The sequence below is a fragment of the Bombyx mori genome, chromosome 18 (assembly GCF_030269925.1).
Source record: "Bombyx mori chromosome 18, ASM3026992v2".
Lineage (NCBI taxonomy): Eukaryota > Metazoa > Arthropoda > Insecta > Lepidoptera > Bombycidae > Bombyx > Bombyx mori.
Genome location: NC_085124.1, coordinates 4,754,842 through 4,774,350, shown reverse-complemented (window position 1 = coordinate 4,774,350; position 19,509 = coordinate 4,754,842). Strand labels below are relative to the sequence as shown.

Genomic DNA, 19,509 nt, shown 5'->3' with positions numbered 1-19,509 from the left:
TTAAATTTTTTATGTGATTAAAGATTTAATTGAAATATTCTACTACACTAAATACTACTACTATTCACAAAAGAAACACACAGAAAGCGTGCAAATTACGTGCAAAGAATTTGTTTCAAAATACGAATATAAACACATAGTTGAATATCAAAAAGTTTTTACTAAACCAGGTATTCAGGCGCAATTTTTTTTTGTCTTAAACGCGCTAAGTAAATACCTAAACAGCCAAATAAACTAGTATAATCTGTACCAAATTAATTTATTACAACTAAATATTTACAAAAATTAGATAATGATGAATTATCTCGATTATATACAAAGAGTACTTGAGTTTTATATTAACTCGTCTATAATCTGATAAAGTGGACGTTTTTTTTATTGCTTTATAAGACAACTAGCTACTCACCCGGTTTCGCACGAGTGAATCAGGATTATAATATTGAAAGTATCGACGGCATGGTTACAATATAAACTTTTTATTTATTGCTTATATGTGTGAATGATCTCACGGCCCACCTGGTGTTAAGTAATTACCAGAGCCCATAGACATCGAAAATTTAAATGAGAGAGATCTTGAGAGATGAGTTCTAAGGTTTCAGTTTTTACAGTACAACAGCTGCCCCACCCTTCAAACCGAAACGCATTACTGCTTCACGGCCGAAATAGGCAGGGTGGTGGTACTTACCCGCGCGGACTCACAAGAGTACCAGTAATAATTAATTGGGAGTCCTTCATTATCAAAGTACCCCGTCAGGAGTGAAATACATCTTTAGCTCATGGGAATAGTATAAAGACATCAATTGTCAAAGTTTCAAGTTTTGCAGTTTTTCGATCAACCCGTGTAATGACTAGACTTCGTAGTTAGAAAATAAGGTTAGAATATGTAACGGATGACAAAATTACCCATAAGAATATCTGAACTAATATGATTTATTAATTATACGTAATTAATAACAACAAGGAAATCGCCTAATTGACGCGAAAGATATAGATTGGCGTTAGAACAAAAATACAAAAATTAAGATGGAATCCGAAATGGATTATTCAGAAAAATAGAAATAGAGTAACCAAAGCACGATACTTGTAGAAAAACTAAAATGTTTCAAAAATGATTGTGTTCGTAAGTACCAATATTAAAATTATAAATAACTAGCAACCCGCCCTCGCTTCGCTTCGGAAACTGTAATTTATTATTGATTTCCCCACTATTTAATGCATGTTATTATGCATATAAACCTTCCTCTTCAATCACTTTATTTATTAAAAAAAACCGCATCAAAATCCGTTGCGTAGTTTTAAAGATTTAAGCATACATAGGGAAAGACAGATATAGGGACAGAGAAAGCGACTTTGTTTTATACTATGTAGTGATATGAAGGACCAATTGCCGATTGATGATTGTCTTTGAAAATTTCAAATCGAATTTCGAAATATATAATAATTGTTGGACCAAAATTAGAGATTGACTTTCAAAGTTTTGGTTTCCAAACTAAATTCATATTTAACAATAGTTTTTGACTCGAAGGGATCGCTTCGAACGTGGAATGAGTTTTCGACGCGATGTCTCTGTATGAAGTCACAGACAAAGCATTACATACTGCCAACTATACGCATTGATCTGCACACCCCATGTACGACTTTCAGGGGATTGAAAGTAAAAATGTTGAGTCTCTGATTTCAAATGTACAATCATTATCATACACAAAAAACCCCGTTGAGTAACGGACTAAAAAACGAAAAACAACGTTGACCATACTCGTGAATAAGACCTGACGTTAATAACTCAACATACGATTTCCTATGATACCGAAACTATGTCACTTTACAATAATTACATACCGACTCAATACTTACTATCTATTGTTTTCGCGTCACGCGATCGATTACACATCACAGCCGTCAGGATTTTTCCTTGAGCGATGAAAACTGTAAATAATAGAATGTCTGCACGTACCAAACTACTGTCATTCGTTAAAACAAACCTTTTACAGTTGGTTCTAGTCGTTGAAATTTCAAATACAGTTTTCGTGGTCGCGCGAAACAATTGTTTTTGTTCTTGCCCACGTTTTTTTTTTTTTTATTGCCCTTGTAGGCAGACGAGCATACGGCCCACCTGATGGTGAGTGGTTACCGTCGCCCATGGACTTCAGCAATGTCAGGGGCAGAGCCAAGCTGCTGCCTACCGAAGCTACGTCGCTCGAAAGATACATTCGAGCAACTCAACACATTTACTTTTTAGTGACTACTGTTACTCTGTCTGAGATATGAGGAGCAGTGTGCTTAGTGCGAGTGTTTTAACGTTCTCGGTATCGTAAAAGTTAAATCAAATTTGTATGCAGTTGGAACAGCGCCCCTAGCGGCAAACGTAGGTAACCGTTCTAACTCCATACAAATTTATGTTAACTTTTACGCTATCGAGAACGTTAAAAAACTCGTACTAAGTTCACAGATCTCGATGGCGTTGGCGCAACGGTTTGTGCTTTACGTTACCATTAAGATACATAGCAGTTACTATATAAATAACATTAATTGATTCAAGCCCTACACCCCAGTAGAGGGGGGTTATAAGAAAGAAAGAAGAAGAAGATATTAATTATAAATAACATTAAGTTTACAAAAAATATACACACACCCTTATTGAGATGAAAAGTATAGAAAACGTTTGCTTATATGAAAACGAAGCCACAGCTCCAGTTCACACGTCAATAGCTAACCAATGTTAATACGTTACGTTTAGTTCTGTTTCGAAATGTTCTAATAAGTTTTAATGTGACTCTAGGTAGAGACGAGGTCACAGTTTAGTCCTACGGATGTTTCTGGTTGTAGTACTCTAAAGGCTTTACATGATTTGAGATAATAAAAGACAGCTTTGGATGAACAACCTTTATTATATTATACATAAAAAATAACTACAAGTTCAAGAACTAAATTCTATAGAGCCAACCCTAATTAATTATATTTTTATTATTTTATACGGTAATAAAATTTCAAAAATACAAATGTGGTGTTGTGGGACACCAAATAGGAACGAAGTTCCTTCGGCTAATGTAGAATCGACACAATTTGCAAAAAAAAACTTCGTTCCAAAATCGTGCTCAATTTTATGTAGGTTTTCTTGATTTTTCTCTTAAATTTTGCTGATTAGTTTTTATTTAAGTATAGGAAAGTGTTTAGGAAATTCAGTATTTTAGGAAATAATAAATTACGTAAAATAGAAAGAGAATGGATGAGAGAACGAAAAGAAAGAGGGAGAAAGAGAAAGGTATTATACACTACTCGCTTGTGTATGCGACTGTCGCGCCTGCGCACGTCTCATTTAACGGTTTTATTCCACGCACTTTTTTCCACGGATTTTTTCCACTGATTTTTTCTTACGGTTTTACTATCATATTTTTTTCAGTTCGGTCGCGCATGAAAATCCCTATGTCCTCCAAGCCTGCCGTAAGGAACTTCGTTCCAAAATTTCAATAATTATGTACATATATAAAAATAACAAGAAACATTACATATGGAATCATTGTTTCGACTTGTAGAATGTTTTATTAAGAAACTCGGTGATAATGGTAGACTAATCGAATTCAAACTATGAATCTCCTTCAGTAACTATGACTCGTAAAAACCTAAGAAACTATGATTTGCTTAAATCGATAAATATTAGTAAAAAGATGTGTGGTGTTGTGGGACACCGGATAGGAACGAAGTTCTTTATTATAAAAATGTAAAATTTAATTCGAGGTAAAAAATTCGGGTATACATTTTTTATTATGATTTTTTTAATGATAAAAATAAATAAAAAACGACTTTACAAAGTTATCAACTTTATTTTATTCCGGGAAAATAATAAAAATCTTACGTTACGGACGTTTTTTCCCGGTTAGGGTACCCCTCCGCATCGTCCCATAAGGAACTTCGTTCCAATAAAAGATCACAGATTTTTAGAAATTCTTACACAAAATATATTGACGCAAAATATAGTAATATTGTAATTTATCGTAAGATGCGGCTGGGGACTGCCCATTAGTACCATTCGAAGAGTTCCGCGGGTTTTTTTTTAACAATAACGTCATTGCCTTTTAGTGTCGCACTATGAAATAGAGTAATGGGATTGTTGAACGTATTAATGTCTTCGAACGCAACTGACCAGATGGACGTTGGCTCATCTAGACCAAAAAAGGATATCCAAGGAATGTTACTTTTCGCCCAAGTAATAGACATTAGACGCGTCATTCATTATTTTACGACGCATTGCTAATGGTTACGTTTTTAGTTCAAAAGGCAGAAATAAGCTGACGATTCGGTTGGTTAACGTGAATTCTGTATTTAAAAATCATTATTTCGGCAAAAAATATTTATATCCTCTCACGAACTGTCTAGTCTTTGATAAAGTATTTGACATAACAGAAATGTCAGAATATTTCGAACGATATTCACAGATAATACACAAATTACGGTTTTTCGACACGGTGGATTCGCGGCAACATATTATGAAGCATGGTGATACCATAAACGAGCAACACGAGATTAAAGATAATTTGTTAATGGAATTGAGTCGTTGTGGCCTAAAGGATAAGACGTCCGGTGCATTCGTATCTAGCGATGCACCGGTGTTCGAATCCCGCAGGCTAGGCGGGGGGGTACCAATTTTTCTAATGAAATACGTACTTAACAAATGTTCACAATTGACTTCCACGGTGAAGGAATAACATCGTGTAGTAAAAATCAAACCCGCAAAATTATAATTTTCGTAATTACTGGTGGTAAAACCTCTTGTCGCTTCGCACGAGTAGATACCACCACTCTGCCTATTTCTGCCCTGAAGCAGTAATGCTTTTCGGTTTGAAGGGTAGGGCCCGTTGTAACTATACTGAGACCTTAGAACTTATGTCTACATGTAAGCGGCCGCATTTACGTTGTAGATGTCTATGGGCTTCGATGACCACTTAACACCAGGTGGGACTTGAACTCGTCCACCCACCTAAACAATAAAAAACAAAACAAAAGTATATTTTAATAATGAAACCTTAGGAAAACTGTTACTATTTCGTATTAATACATATTGTGTTAGATATGAATGCAAGACCCGCATTGTACATTGACTTGTACATATATTAACAATGTATTTCCGAAGCCATAAATTACTGAACTAGTATACTTAATAATTGGTACTTGTGGTATGTGGTATATTATTTCCAATTAAAATATATGTTTAATGTTCAACCGATTTTATTAATATTTAGCGACTAGCAGTTAAAACAGGCAAGATGACGCTACAGAATCGTCAGTAATCAAGTCCTGTCCACGAGTCATGATGCAAAGGGGACGGCCCATTTCAGGCCCAAAGCGGACAATAGATTAGAGAAAAAATACTTAGTGCATTAATTTTGTCATAAATAAATATGCATTTACTTTCTTCCAAATAAGCGCCACTACAGTTTACAATAAGTAGTTTAAAAAAAGTAACTCTATTGAAAAAAACAAGAATTTTATTTTTGCGGGAAAAATATTGCCAACTTCAAAACCTTTTACGTATTAAGTAAACATTTTAAGTATATAAAAAAACATATAAATAAATCATTTTAAATATTATCATTAATCAATCGATTTTAATCGATTTTAAGCACATAAAATAACATCAAAGACATACCCATTGGACTTTAACTTGTTACTATACTTGAGACCTTAGAACTTATATCTCAAGGTGGGTGGCGCATTTACGTTGTGGATGTTTGTGGGCTCCAGTAACCACTTAACACCAGGGTGGCTGTGAGATCGTCCACCCATCTAAGCAATAAAAAAAAAACTTAACTTGTATTGTTATTTAAATATGTACAACTAAAACAAAAACATAAAAAATAAAATATAATGTGTACTCGTAAAAAAAAGATTAAGAAAGAAATCCAATATCGGTTATTTAAAAAAATGATCGATATATGAATTTCATGTAATTATTTTTCTTTATACTGACAACACTGATTTTAATCTGACTGACTGACACTTCGCTTGCTGCTTGTGCTTGCGTTCAAAATGGATGTGTTTTGATTTTTCTTCGATTTATTTTGCTTTTATCAATAACGTTTCATACTACGGCTGAAAACCATTGTGTGAATTGTGGTTTTAACCTGACCGAGATTTAAAACCGTATGCTCTCCTGTGCTATTTTTAGATGATTTACTAATTGTGTATGAAGATGAAGAAAATATAAAATAATATAGATATTTAAAGAAGTATGTGTGTTTTTTATACCCTAATAACTACAATTGGATAAAAATACTTTAGGAACATCTTAAACATTAAAAAAAGAAAAGTTCTTGAGGTATTTATATAGAAAATTAACCTCAAAACGAGTTTTTTATTTTTATTATATTTTTTATAATAGTGGCGTCAATTTCAATATATTTTTTAGATATCTAATACATTTAAGAATTTGAATCAGTCCATTTTTATAGTAATATTTAATGTCCACCTTGGGCCTAGCACACTATGGAGAGTGGGCAATCCCCTTTGATTTTCTGTTTGCGTTTTTAATACAAGATGTTACTTTACTTTCATTTAATTACTTAACAACGTGTTCTGTTAGTATTTCATTTAAAAAGTACTATTTATTTACTTGCGGGATTTCAGCAAAAGTATAGGCACATCGCTCGATAGGGCCATAAAATATGAATGTACTTACATGCTGTTACATGGTGTATCTACACCCTGTATAACAAAGATTGAAGAAGACCTGAGACATGCAATTGGTGACCCTAAATCATCAGCAACAAAAAATTCTAGAAAATCACAATTTTCATGCACACAATGCATGCAATGACAGAAACAGCAATTGGTGATCATAAATCATCAGCAACAAAAAATTCTAGAAGATCACAATTTTCATGCACAAAATACATGAAATGAACAGAAACAGCAATTGGTGACCCTAAATCATCAGCAACAAAAAAATCTAGAAAATCACAATTTTCATGCACACAATGCATGCAATGAACAGAAACAGCAATTGGTGATCATAAATCATCAGCAACAAAAAATTCTAGAAGATCACAATTTTCATGCACACAATGCCTGCAATGAACAGAAACAGCAATTGGTAATAATAAATCATCAGCGACAAAAAACTCTAGAAGATCACAATTTTCATGCACACAATGCACGCAATGAACAGAAACAGCAATTGGTGACCCTAAATCATCAGCAACAAAACAAATCTAGAAGATCACGATTTTCAAATTGTTTGATCAGATATTCTAAAACCATCTTGAGTTCTAGCTGTACGTAATTTAATAAAATGCTTAACATAATCATTAATAATAATACAGTGGCGACCTGTTTGTGTCATATGCTCATGACCGAGATGTAATTTTAAGGCAATCCGCCTTGTAAAGCGTTAATCTTAAGCATTTCTATTGGCTTTATATATTCAATGAGGTAACTCTTTGGATGCATGTTTGATGATTTTGTTGTATTTTCTATGCTCGATGATGTTCTCTAGTCAAAATTAACAAAATTTTTAATTCAGAACCTTCTAAAGTTTTCACCAAATGCATACTCTTTGGTAGCGTATAGAATTGGAGCGATTTTAACTTTTTACTAACATTTATAGATTGGGGCGATACATATATTAGATTAAGGTAGTTTTCAGTTTTTAAAGTATAGATTGGAGGGATTTTAAATTTTTAGTAACATACAAATTAGGGCGATTTTATATTTTCGACAAAGTATTATAGATTGGGGCGATTTGAAGTCCTAGAAAACTACACCTAAATAATTTATTTGACGACAATGAGTCTATCCTTGAGACATGAGCTCGAACTCTTAATTTGATTGAAAGTGCTCTTATTCTAGAAATTTTATGATAATATATGATTACTGTATGGCAGAAACAGGCTGTATGCGAGCTTCTCGCTAGAAAGGGCATTTTAAAATCCTTTGAGCAAAGGTTTGTTTTATCAAGAACAAAATATTTCGACAATTACATTCGGTAAGCCACCATGAGGTCGCCTATCAAATTACGGCAATAAAAAATGGCTTGCTATAAACATTGAATTCATTGAATGAATTATGTTACAACAAGACAAAATTTTCCCGCAAAATATCCGACAGGTAAATTTGAAATTCCCAATGCTAAGGCTTACTCACTCAAGCTGCGTTTTTTCGAATACGAACAGGCGAGATTATCGTATGCAATTATGTTATACACAGATGTGAATGTTGCAGGATTATCGCCTTCAACAGTTAGCCCGACGAGAATGCTAAAAATAGTAACGCTCGAGAAATTTTAGGAACATTAAAGGGCAAAAACTCGGTTTTCAATAATAATAATAATGGTTATCATCATCATAATCATCATTCTTTCCTATTACCCTCTGCTGGGGTGTAGGGCTCGAATCAATTTTTTCCATTTACATCGGTCTTGGGCAGTCTGTTCTAGTTCCTCCCACGTCATGCCCAAGACCCCTAGCTCCTGCTCCACCAGCGACGCCAAGTTGTTCTGGGGCGGCCTCTCTTCCTTTTGCAAGACACTTTCTAGGTCAGTGCTCTCTTTGATAGGTGGGTATCGGGCTTTCTCAAAATGTGACCAATCCAATGCCACTTCCGCGTAAGGATCTCCTTCTAATGCTAATAATAGTAGTAATTAAAATTTTCGTGATCACGGCCAACTCGATGACGAGTGAGCGATCAGTCGTCAAACCGTAAATGTAGTTTTAATTATGTACGACACACAAAAACCCAAAGAAAATGTTAATTGATTTTGCGGTTCAGTGTATTTTTAAATTCTTCAATAAATAAATAAAATCGTTGATTCACTAAACCAAGAAACGGGATTTAGGAGTTTACATTTCGATTTCTAGCAAACATGTGATACGCTCATAAAGTAGTTTACATTCTGAGCCCGTGTGAGGAAGACACGAGGAAAACTGTCGTCGACAAGGGGACGGGTGCCAACGTCCTTACTAAATGGCACATCTGAATGTATGATTACGACAGAACGGAAACAACTTTTTCCTTAAAATAAACTTTTTTCTAGATTTTTCGCAATTTGTTTTGGTACTTTACAAAATAAATATCATTATAGAGGGATTATGAGTCCAAATGGATACATAACATTCTGCGGTAGATCTCACAGCAGAGATAAGCAGGATAGTGTTACATTCCGCCAGCCTAGCAACGGTAGGGTGAGCTACGAGTCTGGTTGTAGTGTTAAACGGTACCCCTATCTTACCTGGATTCTGTCTCGAGCAAGGACCAGCGTCATACAAGCTTGCAGGGTTCTCCTTCAATGGGTCAACCTATGACAACTCGGCCTCCAAGTCGCACATATCCCGCGCGTTCTATAAGCGCGGAAATCTCAAGGGAACTTTGGTTCCTACCCCGAAAAAAAAAGAAAATTTTAGCGGTATATTCCTGTAGCGACTCACGCGAGTGATTTTGACGACGGACAATGCTTTTTCAAAAAACTGCTGGACAGATTTTGACGAAACTTAAACGTATTCCAAAATCAGACTCTCGATCCAAGGACTCTTAAACTGTGACGTGGAATTTCAAAGAACATACTTGAACTTCACGTGCTTAGTATGATATGATCTCGTACACAAACATCCGTCGGCCTCCCGTTCAATCGTGATGCGAGAATTAGTCTCTAATTAGAGATGTCGTATGTCGTCCAGCGTTAAGCAAATAATCCATCAATCGAGGAAAATACCTTCTCAAGTTTGTATTTTGTGAGCGACGTATTGGTTTTTTTTCCTTCTTCAATGATGAGCCCGTTATTCTTCCTCATCAGATTTCTTCGATTCATTGAAATCTGAATTGCATTTCGGCACAAAGAGAAACTCGTGATGGCATCGTCGCAGAAATGTGCTGCTGAGACACAATTGGACTGAATCCTTTATATGATAATCATTATTCAGTCCCTATAATAAAACTCTCATGGTACTATAGTACTGATAGTATGTGTTCTCTTTACCTCTCTATTATACAATTACGTGAGTTATATGGCGTTTGACTTTTAAAAGGAACATAGATAAATTGGTATTGTATCATTGTAGAATCCCCTAACTTCGCTATCGCCCTAAAGGGCCATAATTTTCAAACCTATGACTATTTAGCGCATGATGGGTAACGAGGTTTCGTCCTACTCCGCACAAGGCTACTGAAGCCCAGAGAGATCACAACGTGACTGCCACTACCAGCTTCGCGACATTAGGAAGTCTCTGTTGTATTATACAACTTTACTACCACTTAAGCCGAAACGCATGCTTCGTGATTTCTATCGCTGTATCCTACTCGTATGGGATTATTGTACGCCCAAACTCCAGTAAATGCCGGTTGGCGCAGTACCCTGGTAAAATAGTGAAAGAACGCTGCCCCATTTTCCGGTGGATCGCATAGTCTATTTTAGTCTAACGAAAAGACACGGGATGGTGCTATTCTAGACTGAGATAGCCAAAATTATAAAAAAAATGTCTCACGTATACTTTCGGACAAGTTCAGTATAATATTATGAAAACGGATAATATTTTTACATGCTTTATAGAAATACCCAAAGAAATAAGCCGAGGTTTTCATACTTAGTTTGTCGTACATAATTTTATTAGGCGCTCACGATTTCACGATGAATTTGTCACATTGTTGACAGAAGACACGATATTGAGATACTAATGTTAAGAAACTAATGTTTTCTTAACACATTGAACACCATGCGATCCATCGGTGGGCCCAGCGTATTTATAACCATTCGGGCCAAGCCAAAATCAGGGAATCGGTAATTTTTATCAACCTGAGATTTTATTCTAAAATTTATAGACTTAGCGTCTAATTTTTATGGTATTTGAAAATGTTATAATCTTGATAAAAACTACAACTTTCTATTGGATTTGAAAACCAAGACGTTCGGATCGGCTAAAGGGCCCCGCGGCTCACTACGCGTTTTGTTTGATAGCTGCAATGTTTGGGTTGTAAGAAGCGTTTACGTTGGAACACTCACGCGGCTCACGGGTGACTCTCGTGGCCCAAACGGTTCAGTAAGATAAGGCTCACCGGTGAGCACCGTGGCTTAAACGAAAATACTCGATTTGTCATGTAGCGTTCAACGTGTTAATATATTTAAAGATGTACCAAACTCTACTCGCTTTGCTACCCGATCTTTGATCCGATCTCTAGGATATAATCGACTTTTGTATATATAATAAAAACACACACATACACAACAAGTACACAGACAGCATAATATGCTGTGATTTTTTCTTATGTATTCTTCTTATGTGTGATAACTGTTTTAATACATTTTCTTGTCAATGTTTTCCTGTAATATTTTTTAACTTGAAAAAAAAAGTTAGAAGTCCACGTTTTTTTTTTTTTTATTTGCTTAGATGGGTGGACGTACTCACAGCCCACCTGGTGTTAAGTGGTTACTGGAGCCCATGGACATCTACAACGTAAATGCGCCACCCACCTTGAAATATAAGTTCTAAGATCTCAGTATAGTTACAACGGCTGTCCCACCCTACAAACCGAAACCCATTACTGCTTCACGGCAGAAATAGACAGGGTGGTGGTACCCACCCGCGCGGACTCACAAGAGGTCCTACCACCAGTACCACGTACCTTGATAATCGGCATGGGCTGTACATTAAAATTACTACTTGTATTCATCCCAATATATAGAAATAGGGTACTTAAACCTCAAGTACCAATTTAGCGACAGCATTAGGCCTCTCAACAAAGTTGATTATTAGAAATACATAAAACTTGACGACTGTGCATGTTTTTTTCTTGCTCCAAAATTCGAGTCTATAAAAATTCAGGACCTACTGATTACTAAATAGCAAAAAATGCAGACTAGTTGCGTTCACTCATCAATTTATTAGTTAGTTTAATTGCAAACGGTATTCTCCATAATTTTATGGATATATGCGTAATTATTAAATAGTAGAAATCAATAAAAATACCACAATCAGTATCGTTTTCCGTAATGAATAAACAATTTTAATTGAGGCAGACATGATTTCAAGTAACGTCCAATTTCTTTTTGTATGATCACATACATTTTTGTTGTAAGAATCATTATGCTAAGGAGTAATAAACTCTAAGCCCTAAGATCGAAATAAAATAAAGCGCTCACCGCATAAGATCAATTACACCATAAAGTCTTTTAGCTGCATTATAAATATTTCCTTTTATTGTAATGCAGCCAAGTTGCCATACCAATTTGTATTCACAACGGCACGCTCTGTTTTAAAATAAAGTTTAAAAGAGTCCTCAATGGTAGGCTTGCTAAATGCTAGCCGTTAAGCTTGACTGTGCTCTTTCTACATGGCTGTTTACCAAAGCAAATACGTCACAGATAAACGCATTTGTTTATATCCTTCTATGACGATAAAAGTATCTGTAACATTATTTTCATTCCAAACTCTTAATCGTTGTGAAAATGAGACAAATAAATAAATGTTCTGGAAGCATTTATATGTTATGGTACAGTACGCGTCCTGTGTCCTTGGCAGTGACATCAACCAAACCCACAATAGTTCGATTCAATCTAAAAATCGTAAAAAGGTTTTATGTATGTTTAATGTTAATCAAACCACAATGATGCGTCCACCGCGCCTTCTTGTGTAGTCTCTTTTGTGAAACATACTACAATAGCTTAAGGTTTACTATCAAACGAATTATAAACTTTTTTTTTTCCTATCTAAGGTGATGGTCTAAAGAGACCATATCAGCGTAACCTTAACTAGTAGGTAAGCTCACGGGGCTCAAACCTGACGATGTTGCTAACACAAACCCTAGCAACCTACCCGTGCTTCGCAGAATCTATCACCGGATCGGAAACGCGACCCACTGAGAAGATCCGGCGAGAAACTCAGTGGGCTGTGTCTGTGGGTTAATTTACTCGCCGAGCCCTTCGTCGCAAGCGACGGGTTCGACGAGAACGATGACCGGTGCTTGGGGTACCTAAAATCACTGTTATTGGATCGACGGTTTACCATTTGGTCCGCAGGATCGCCTATGTAGTTTCCGGCGGCCACAATGAGAGGGTTCTCATGTCGTGCCGGTTTATCGAAGTGGTTAACTACCACTTAGATTACTTAGTTCATGATTTTCGTCACCTGACATTTGTTCCAATATGCGTAATATTATATATCACTTCTTTAGGTGATCGGAAAAGTGTACATACATTCTTTAGATCATCGCATAACATCAGATAAGTAACTTTCAAATAGACATATAATATTTCAGCGACATAAAATGTTGTCATTTTGATAAATAAATTAAAATCATGTCTCAATAAATCTGACTCAAAAGAAATTTTAACTTTGAGAATTATAGGTGTAATACATAGGGAGTGGCCTTAAGCTAAAAATGAAACTAATTCTAACGAATTAAACTTTGTTTTCTTGGCTACCTCTGGAATTAACTTCTTCTCTGGCAATCCTTGAGCGAAGAGGGATTTCATGATTTTTTTTGTGATCTAGAATAGGTGGGGTCACGATTTGGAAACGTTGTGTCGTGGCTTTAGTTACATTGGAAATAGTTGTTTCACTCATGCAAGCATTAATAAGCCTGTACATACGTAGTACAACATTAGAAAGTGATTGCTTAGGAGCAGTAACGCGAGGGAGATAACACATGAATTGAAAGAAAAAAAACTAGCGTTTGAATATAGCAGGAGCTGTAAGGTGGTTCGGTGTTCAGAATCTAATTCTTTTGTACTTTTCAACAACGTTTACATTATAAAATCCGTCAACATTAGTTGCTATGAACCCTTTAACATGCACACAACGCCCGTCGAAAGCGTATCAATGGACCAATTATCAGCCATAAACGTTGTTCAATGTTCATAAGCATTCGTTTAACCACATGAATACTAATCAAAAAATGATTTGCGTATCCAACAGCTACACAAGTCTACTATTAGTAGAATAATATATGCTTAAATCGCGGCTTTTTCCCCTACCTAATCTCTGGAAACCTAAAAGGCCATTCCAGCAACGCTCGAATGAGTAGCTGAGCTCACGGGCTCAACCCAAGAGAATTTCTAGCACTAGCTCTAGTAAAAGTAGTGCTTCCCAGAATATACAACCTGATCGCGACCCATTGAGAAGATCCGGCGAGAAACAAGAAACTGTGTTGAACTCGCCCATTTCTTACTTTAGAGCCAATTCTAAAGCAATGACTTTCACTGATAATACTAGATATTTAGTCACAGTTTACGCACCGTTTAGGCACAGTTTACACAACGGTTAAGCACCAGTTTATGTAAAATATAAGCGAAATTAAACCGTAAAACTGCTTTAATCGGGTCATCAGTCACTGATTGCTACTTTAAGTTTGTTGCTGTTTATTTGTCACTGTGTTTACCGGTCACCGTTCTCATCGAACCCGAACCCGAAGGGCTCGACGAATAAATTAACCAACAGACACAGCTCACTGAGTTTCTCGCCGGAACTTCTCAGTGGGTCGCGTTTCCGATCCGGTGGTAGATTCTGCGAAGCACGGCTCTTGCTAGGGTTCGTGTTAGCAACGTCGTCAGGTTTGAGCCCCGTGAGCTCACCTACTAGTTAAAGTTCCGCTGAAATAGCTTGAGAAAAAAAAACTGTGTTTATATTAACGACGCTGCAATAAATGGTTTTAATCAAAAACTTTTGACACCGATACGTAGTTTTTTTTTTTTACCTCCAAACATCAAACGAACCGATTACTCTGTTCGATTTAACACCATACAATTAAAGAACTAGTTATACAAAAACAATCAATCAGTGTTGAACGGCCCGTAAAATTGTGTCCCATTTATAAAAACCTATTTAATTCCTAATTAACCTACATCTTGTTTCTTTTTCGACCTAATCGAATTTTAATTAATGTCAAAAGAGTTTTGGCATGTCTTCTTGTAAATTCATCGTGAAATAATATTTAGGTAATTATGTTGAAATAATAAATTCATAATTCTTCGGTTCCCTCTGTATTTTGTACCGCATGTTCCATGGGGAGTGCTCTGAGGAATTGTTCGAGATGATACCAACGTCTCGTTTTTACCATCGCACCGCCCGCCACCGGAGTAGAGTTCATCCATACTACCTGGAGCCACTGCGGTCATCCACAGTGCGTTTCCAGAGATCTTTTTTGCCACGTACCATCCGGCTATGGAATGAGCTCCCCTCCACGGTGTTTCCCGAGCGCTATTACATGTCCTTCTTCAAACGAGGCTTGTGGAGAGTATTAAGTGGTAGGCAGCGGCTTGGTTCTGCCCTTGGCATTGCTGAAGTCCATGGGCGACGGTAACCACTCACCATCAGGTTGGCCGTATGCTCGTCTGCCTACAAAGGCAATAAAAAAAAAATCGGTGTTTTGTTTGTTCCATTAAAATTTCTCACACTAAGCATGCCCTAATAGGTCTTTTGGTTCTAAGTTTTTATGCATTTTATCAATCAAATTTAATTAAAGAAGTTTTAAAATGAAACGATCATGAAACTAAAAAAAATAAAACTTTACAAAAATGTCAACGAACTTGGTGGAAATGACGTAAGACTGCTTACTAAGGAGGATTAACGTTCACGTTAAAATTCTAAAGTTGATAATAAACAAACAAAACGTGTCATAATAACTGAAATACGGCATGAGTACCAAAGATATCAAATTACAAGCAATATTTTCTTCGCTTTTCGCGTGTTGTAGTCCTAATTAAAGCTACTTTATTTATTTATTTATTTATTTAAGGATTACCAACAGGGCTTACAGTAAGACATAAAATAACATTGACATGTACAGAGCAATTGATAACTGCAACTCTAATTAGAGGCAATCACAGCATGCATTACATTAATATATCAACAGAGATTTAACAATACTAATAATAATCATAAATTAAAAACAAAAGAAAGACAACAAGGACAGTCATACCCGAGTACTCAGACCAAGGCTGAGGCTGAGGTTCAACAACAACTTTTTATAATTTTGTTCCTGAATATTGGAAGGGAATCGCCAAATATGTCAAGGTTTTCAGCTTTTCTGACTAGATTATTATAAAGGTTAGTTAGACGAGGAGCAGGTGAGTGCTTGCCTAGATTGGTTCTGCTAAAGCGGGTTTATGGTTCATTCTCGCGTTTTTTTTTATTTTCATATAATATTTCCGATGTTTCGGATGCTTTCCAGTTTTCGTTGTCGCGGATGATTAGTCGTCAATAGTAGCAAAAGTAGCTTTAATTCATTTTGACTGTCTTGGTAGTGTAGTTGCGCCTAGGGTCGCGGCTTCGATTCCCACATCGGGCAAACGTTCGAGTGATGAATAGGCCTTTTTGTTCTTTCTGTGGGCGTTTATTATCTATATATGTATATGTTTTAACGTGAATATTCTAAGGCACAAGATTGAAATCTTTGTTTTTATAACCTTAAGTCAGTAGACCAAGCTATTTGGTATTAAATGACTTTTCAAAGGTATTGTAAGCAGTCCTATCAGATTGTGCGAATGGTTAGTATCTGTAAAAAGTTGATTTGTGTTAGCATATACAAGCAAAAATTGTCAAGCAGATGATAGTTTGTTAAAAGACACCACCATTTAAGACGTATAAAAGCAATGCAGCATCAATAGATACAGCTATGGAATAATTGATAGTAGCTATATGATATTTACTCAACTGAAATTAGAAAACTTAAAAATATAAATATAATTTGAAGTCTCGTGCTTTGGAAGAACTTTTTAACGTTATTATGTATATCTTCTTTAATATGCCTAATTTGACGAAACTAATTAAAATATTAAAATTAAATAACAATTATTTAGTTTTGAAAATCCATCAAAATTTATTACAGAGGATCTAACTACCCACGATCACGTAAGTTAAGTGGCAAGTAATAATAGATCTTATTTTATCACTACAGGAAGCTCAGATTTAATTGTTCAAGTAATTTCTAGGATGTAATTAAGAACTAGTATTATTTTGTTTACTGATATTGAAAGCTGATTTTCAAGATTATGAGGAAACATTAGAGATTCTATGCTTAATGTACATACATAACCATGACTTAATGTGCGAAGGTATTATTAACGTTTTAATAAAACACTTTAATAGTTAATAGCAATTTTTCTGAACAATTGTAAACAACAGGTACGTCCTGGCAAGATCCCACACTACGATTTACACATACTTATCCTTAATATATTTATGAAAATTGAAAAAAATACATTTATGCAGAAAAACAATAATTTAAAATCAATTCCTAATTAAACTAAATCTTGCTTCATATTCAAACGAACTCAAACTCTAATTATTGTCAAAAGAGTTCTAGAACGTCTCGTGGTAACCAACAAAAATGTAAGTTTCTCGCCGGATCTTTTTTAGCGGGTCACGAATCCGATCCGATAGTAGATTCAATCGCGAAGCAGTTGCTCTTGAGTTGTTAGGTCTCCTTTGGAGGCGCTCGGGCAGCTGTTAGTAAATCCCACACTTCCTGGCTGAGCATTTGCTCGTCCACCTGTCCTGATGAAACTGAAAAGGCCTCTAAGCTAACAGTAATCACCCATTAAAAAAACAATTGTTATAATTTTTGTGAACAGTCATTTCTCGTGAAACAAATTTCGAAGTAATTTTTCCAATTAAATTTCTCACTCCAAACATGTCTTAATTTTCCTATACATTTTCTTGATCATGAGCCCACTGAGTTTCTTGCCGGATCTTCTCAGTGGCGATTCCAATCTTGTGATAGATTCTGCGAAGTGTTGCTCTTGCTAGGGCTAGTGTTAGCATATTCTCTCAGGTTGAGCTCGTGAGCTCACCTACCCGTCCAGACGTAGCTGGAATAGCCTCGAAGGCTACCAAAAATAGGTAGGGGGAAAAAATCGGTTATGCGACATGGAAATGAAATGTTTAACAATGTTCAAAAACTATCAATATTTTTAATGAATTACAGGTCTCCTTAACGAGTACTATATACCGGACGACCCGGAAAAACAAGAGACGATCCTGCGGAAGCTATCAGCCTACTGCGGCAAGTCTGTCCTCAACTCAACGACAGAAGATACAGAGGCTCCATACAAATGGGACTTCTACCATTCATTCTTCTTCTCTTATACGGTCGTCAGTACTATTGGTTAGTGTTTTCATTTTCTAAATCAATTACTGTGTATTTTGAGTTGTACAATGTGTACTAGCTGACCCGGCAAATGTTGTTTTGCCATTTACATTATTTCTAGGAATTTTTTTTTTGTTGGTCGACCCTTAACATTTAGGGTTATGAAAAATAAATGTTGACCGATTCTCAGACTTACCCGATATGCACACAAAATTTCATGAGAATCGGTCGAGCCATTTCGGAGGAGTTCGGCAATAAACACCCCGATACAACTATAAACACATCTCCGGACATAATCTCTAAAAACAATTATTAAAGCTAGTTTTATGGAGAAAAGCGAGACATTTATAATTTTCATTTTATTATTTCCGAGCACCTGATAGTTTATCTGGCTTAGACCACAGTCCGAAAGGTAGTTTTAATTAAGTCTATAAGTGGCAAAGCTGCTACTACTACTACAGCAGTAAATACTGATTTACTGAAAAGCTAAACGGCATCACGGCAACGTAATCCATCTATAAATTAAGAAATGAACCCTGATGCACGACTTATGTTAATCGTACTATATTTTTCAGGTTACGGTAACTTGTCCCCGACGACACATTTATCGCGTATTCTTATGATATTCTACGGTCTCTTTGGCATACCCATCAACGGTATTCTACTTGCAAATCTCGGTGAATATTTCGGTCTCCAGGTGAGTTATTTTCAAATTGTAAAATTTACGAGTACTTACCTATATTTTTACCAATATTCCACTTCAAATCAACAAGTAAACGACATTAAAAATGAAATAAGTGATCCCAATGGATCCCAAAAGGAAATGAGATAAATAATCCCAATAGGGATCGCCTTTATTCCTTAGTTAAAATGGTGATCTTTATTTGTAATTTATAACTTCTAATTTAAGCCTAAAATATTTTAATTTTATATTACAGCTAATATCAGTATACCGTAAATATAAGAAGAAAAATGAAAAACGAGCCGATAACTTGGACTTTTTCTTCAATAACCTTGGCATGCTCGGGCAGATTTTTCTTTATCTGGTCCCCGGATTTCTGTTCTTCATATTCTTGCCAGCTTGTATTTTCGTCGTGTTTGAAGGCTGGGATTATGTTGCGGCCATATATTACGCCTTTGTCACTCTCACGACGATTGGATTTGGTGACTTGGTTGCAGGTACGCGAAATGTCTTCGCAAATTTAGTTTCATTCGCATTTCATTTAATTATTCAAATTACTTCCATATTTTATTAAAAAAGTTATTTGAAAAAAAAAAAAAAAATTTGACTTTATTGAACCCAAAACATGCAAATTAAAATGTCTTTATATAATACACGTATACGTTTTGAAGGTTTTTGTGGAATTGTTTCATAAGCCATTGTTGCAATAAAATCTCCGTAATGATTTTTCAAATCAAATAATTTCATTTTTAATCGAGTTA

At 35.7% G+C, this 19,509-nt stretch overlaps 1 protein-coding gene across 3 annotated transcripts in view; it reads left to right on the top strand.

The window, feature by feature from the left end:
* The window catches only part of LOC101741673 (uncharacterized), a 33,865-nt gene that overhangs the window by 11,545 nt on the left and 2,811 nt on the right, over window positions 1-19,509 (top strand). For all 3 annotated transcript variants that reach the window (XM_062673612.1, XM_062673613.1, XM_038017326.2), the window contains 3 exons: window positions 17,905-18,084; window positions 18,642-18,763; window positions 19,005-19,245. In XM_062673612.1, coding sequence (XP_062529596.1) covers window positions 17,905-18,084; window positions 18,642-18,763; window positions 19,005-19,245 — 543 coding nt within the window. The remainder of the gene's footprint in view (window positions 1-17,904; window positions 18,085-18,641; window positions 18,764-19,004; window positions 19,246-19,509) is intronic.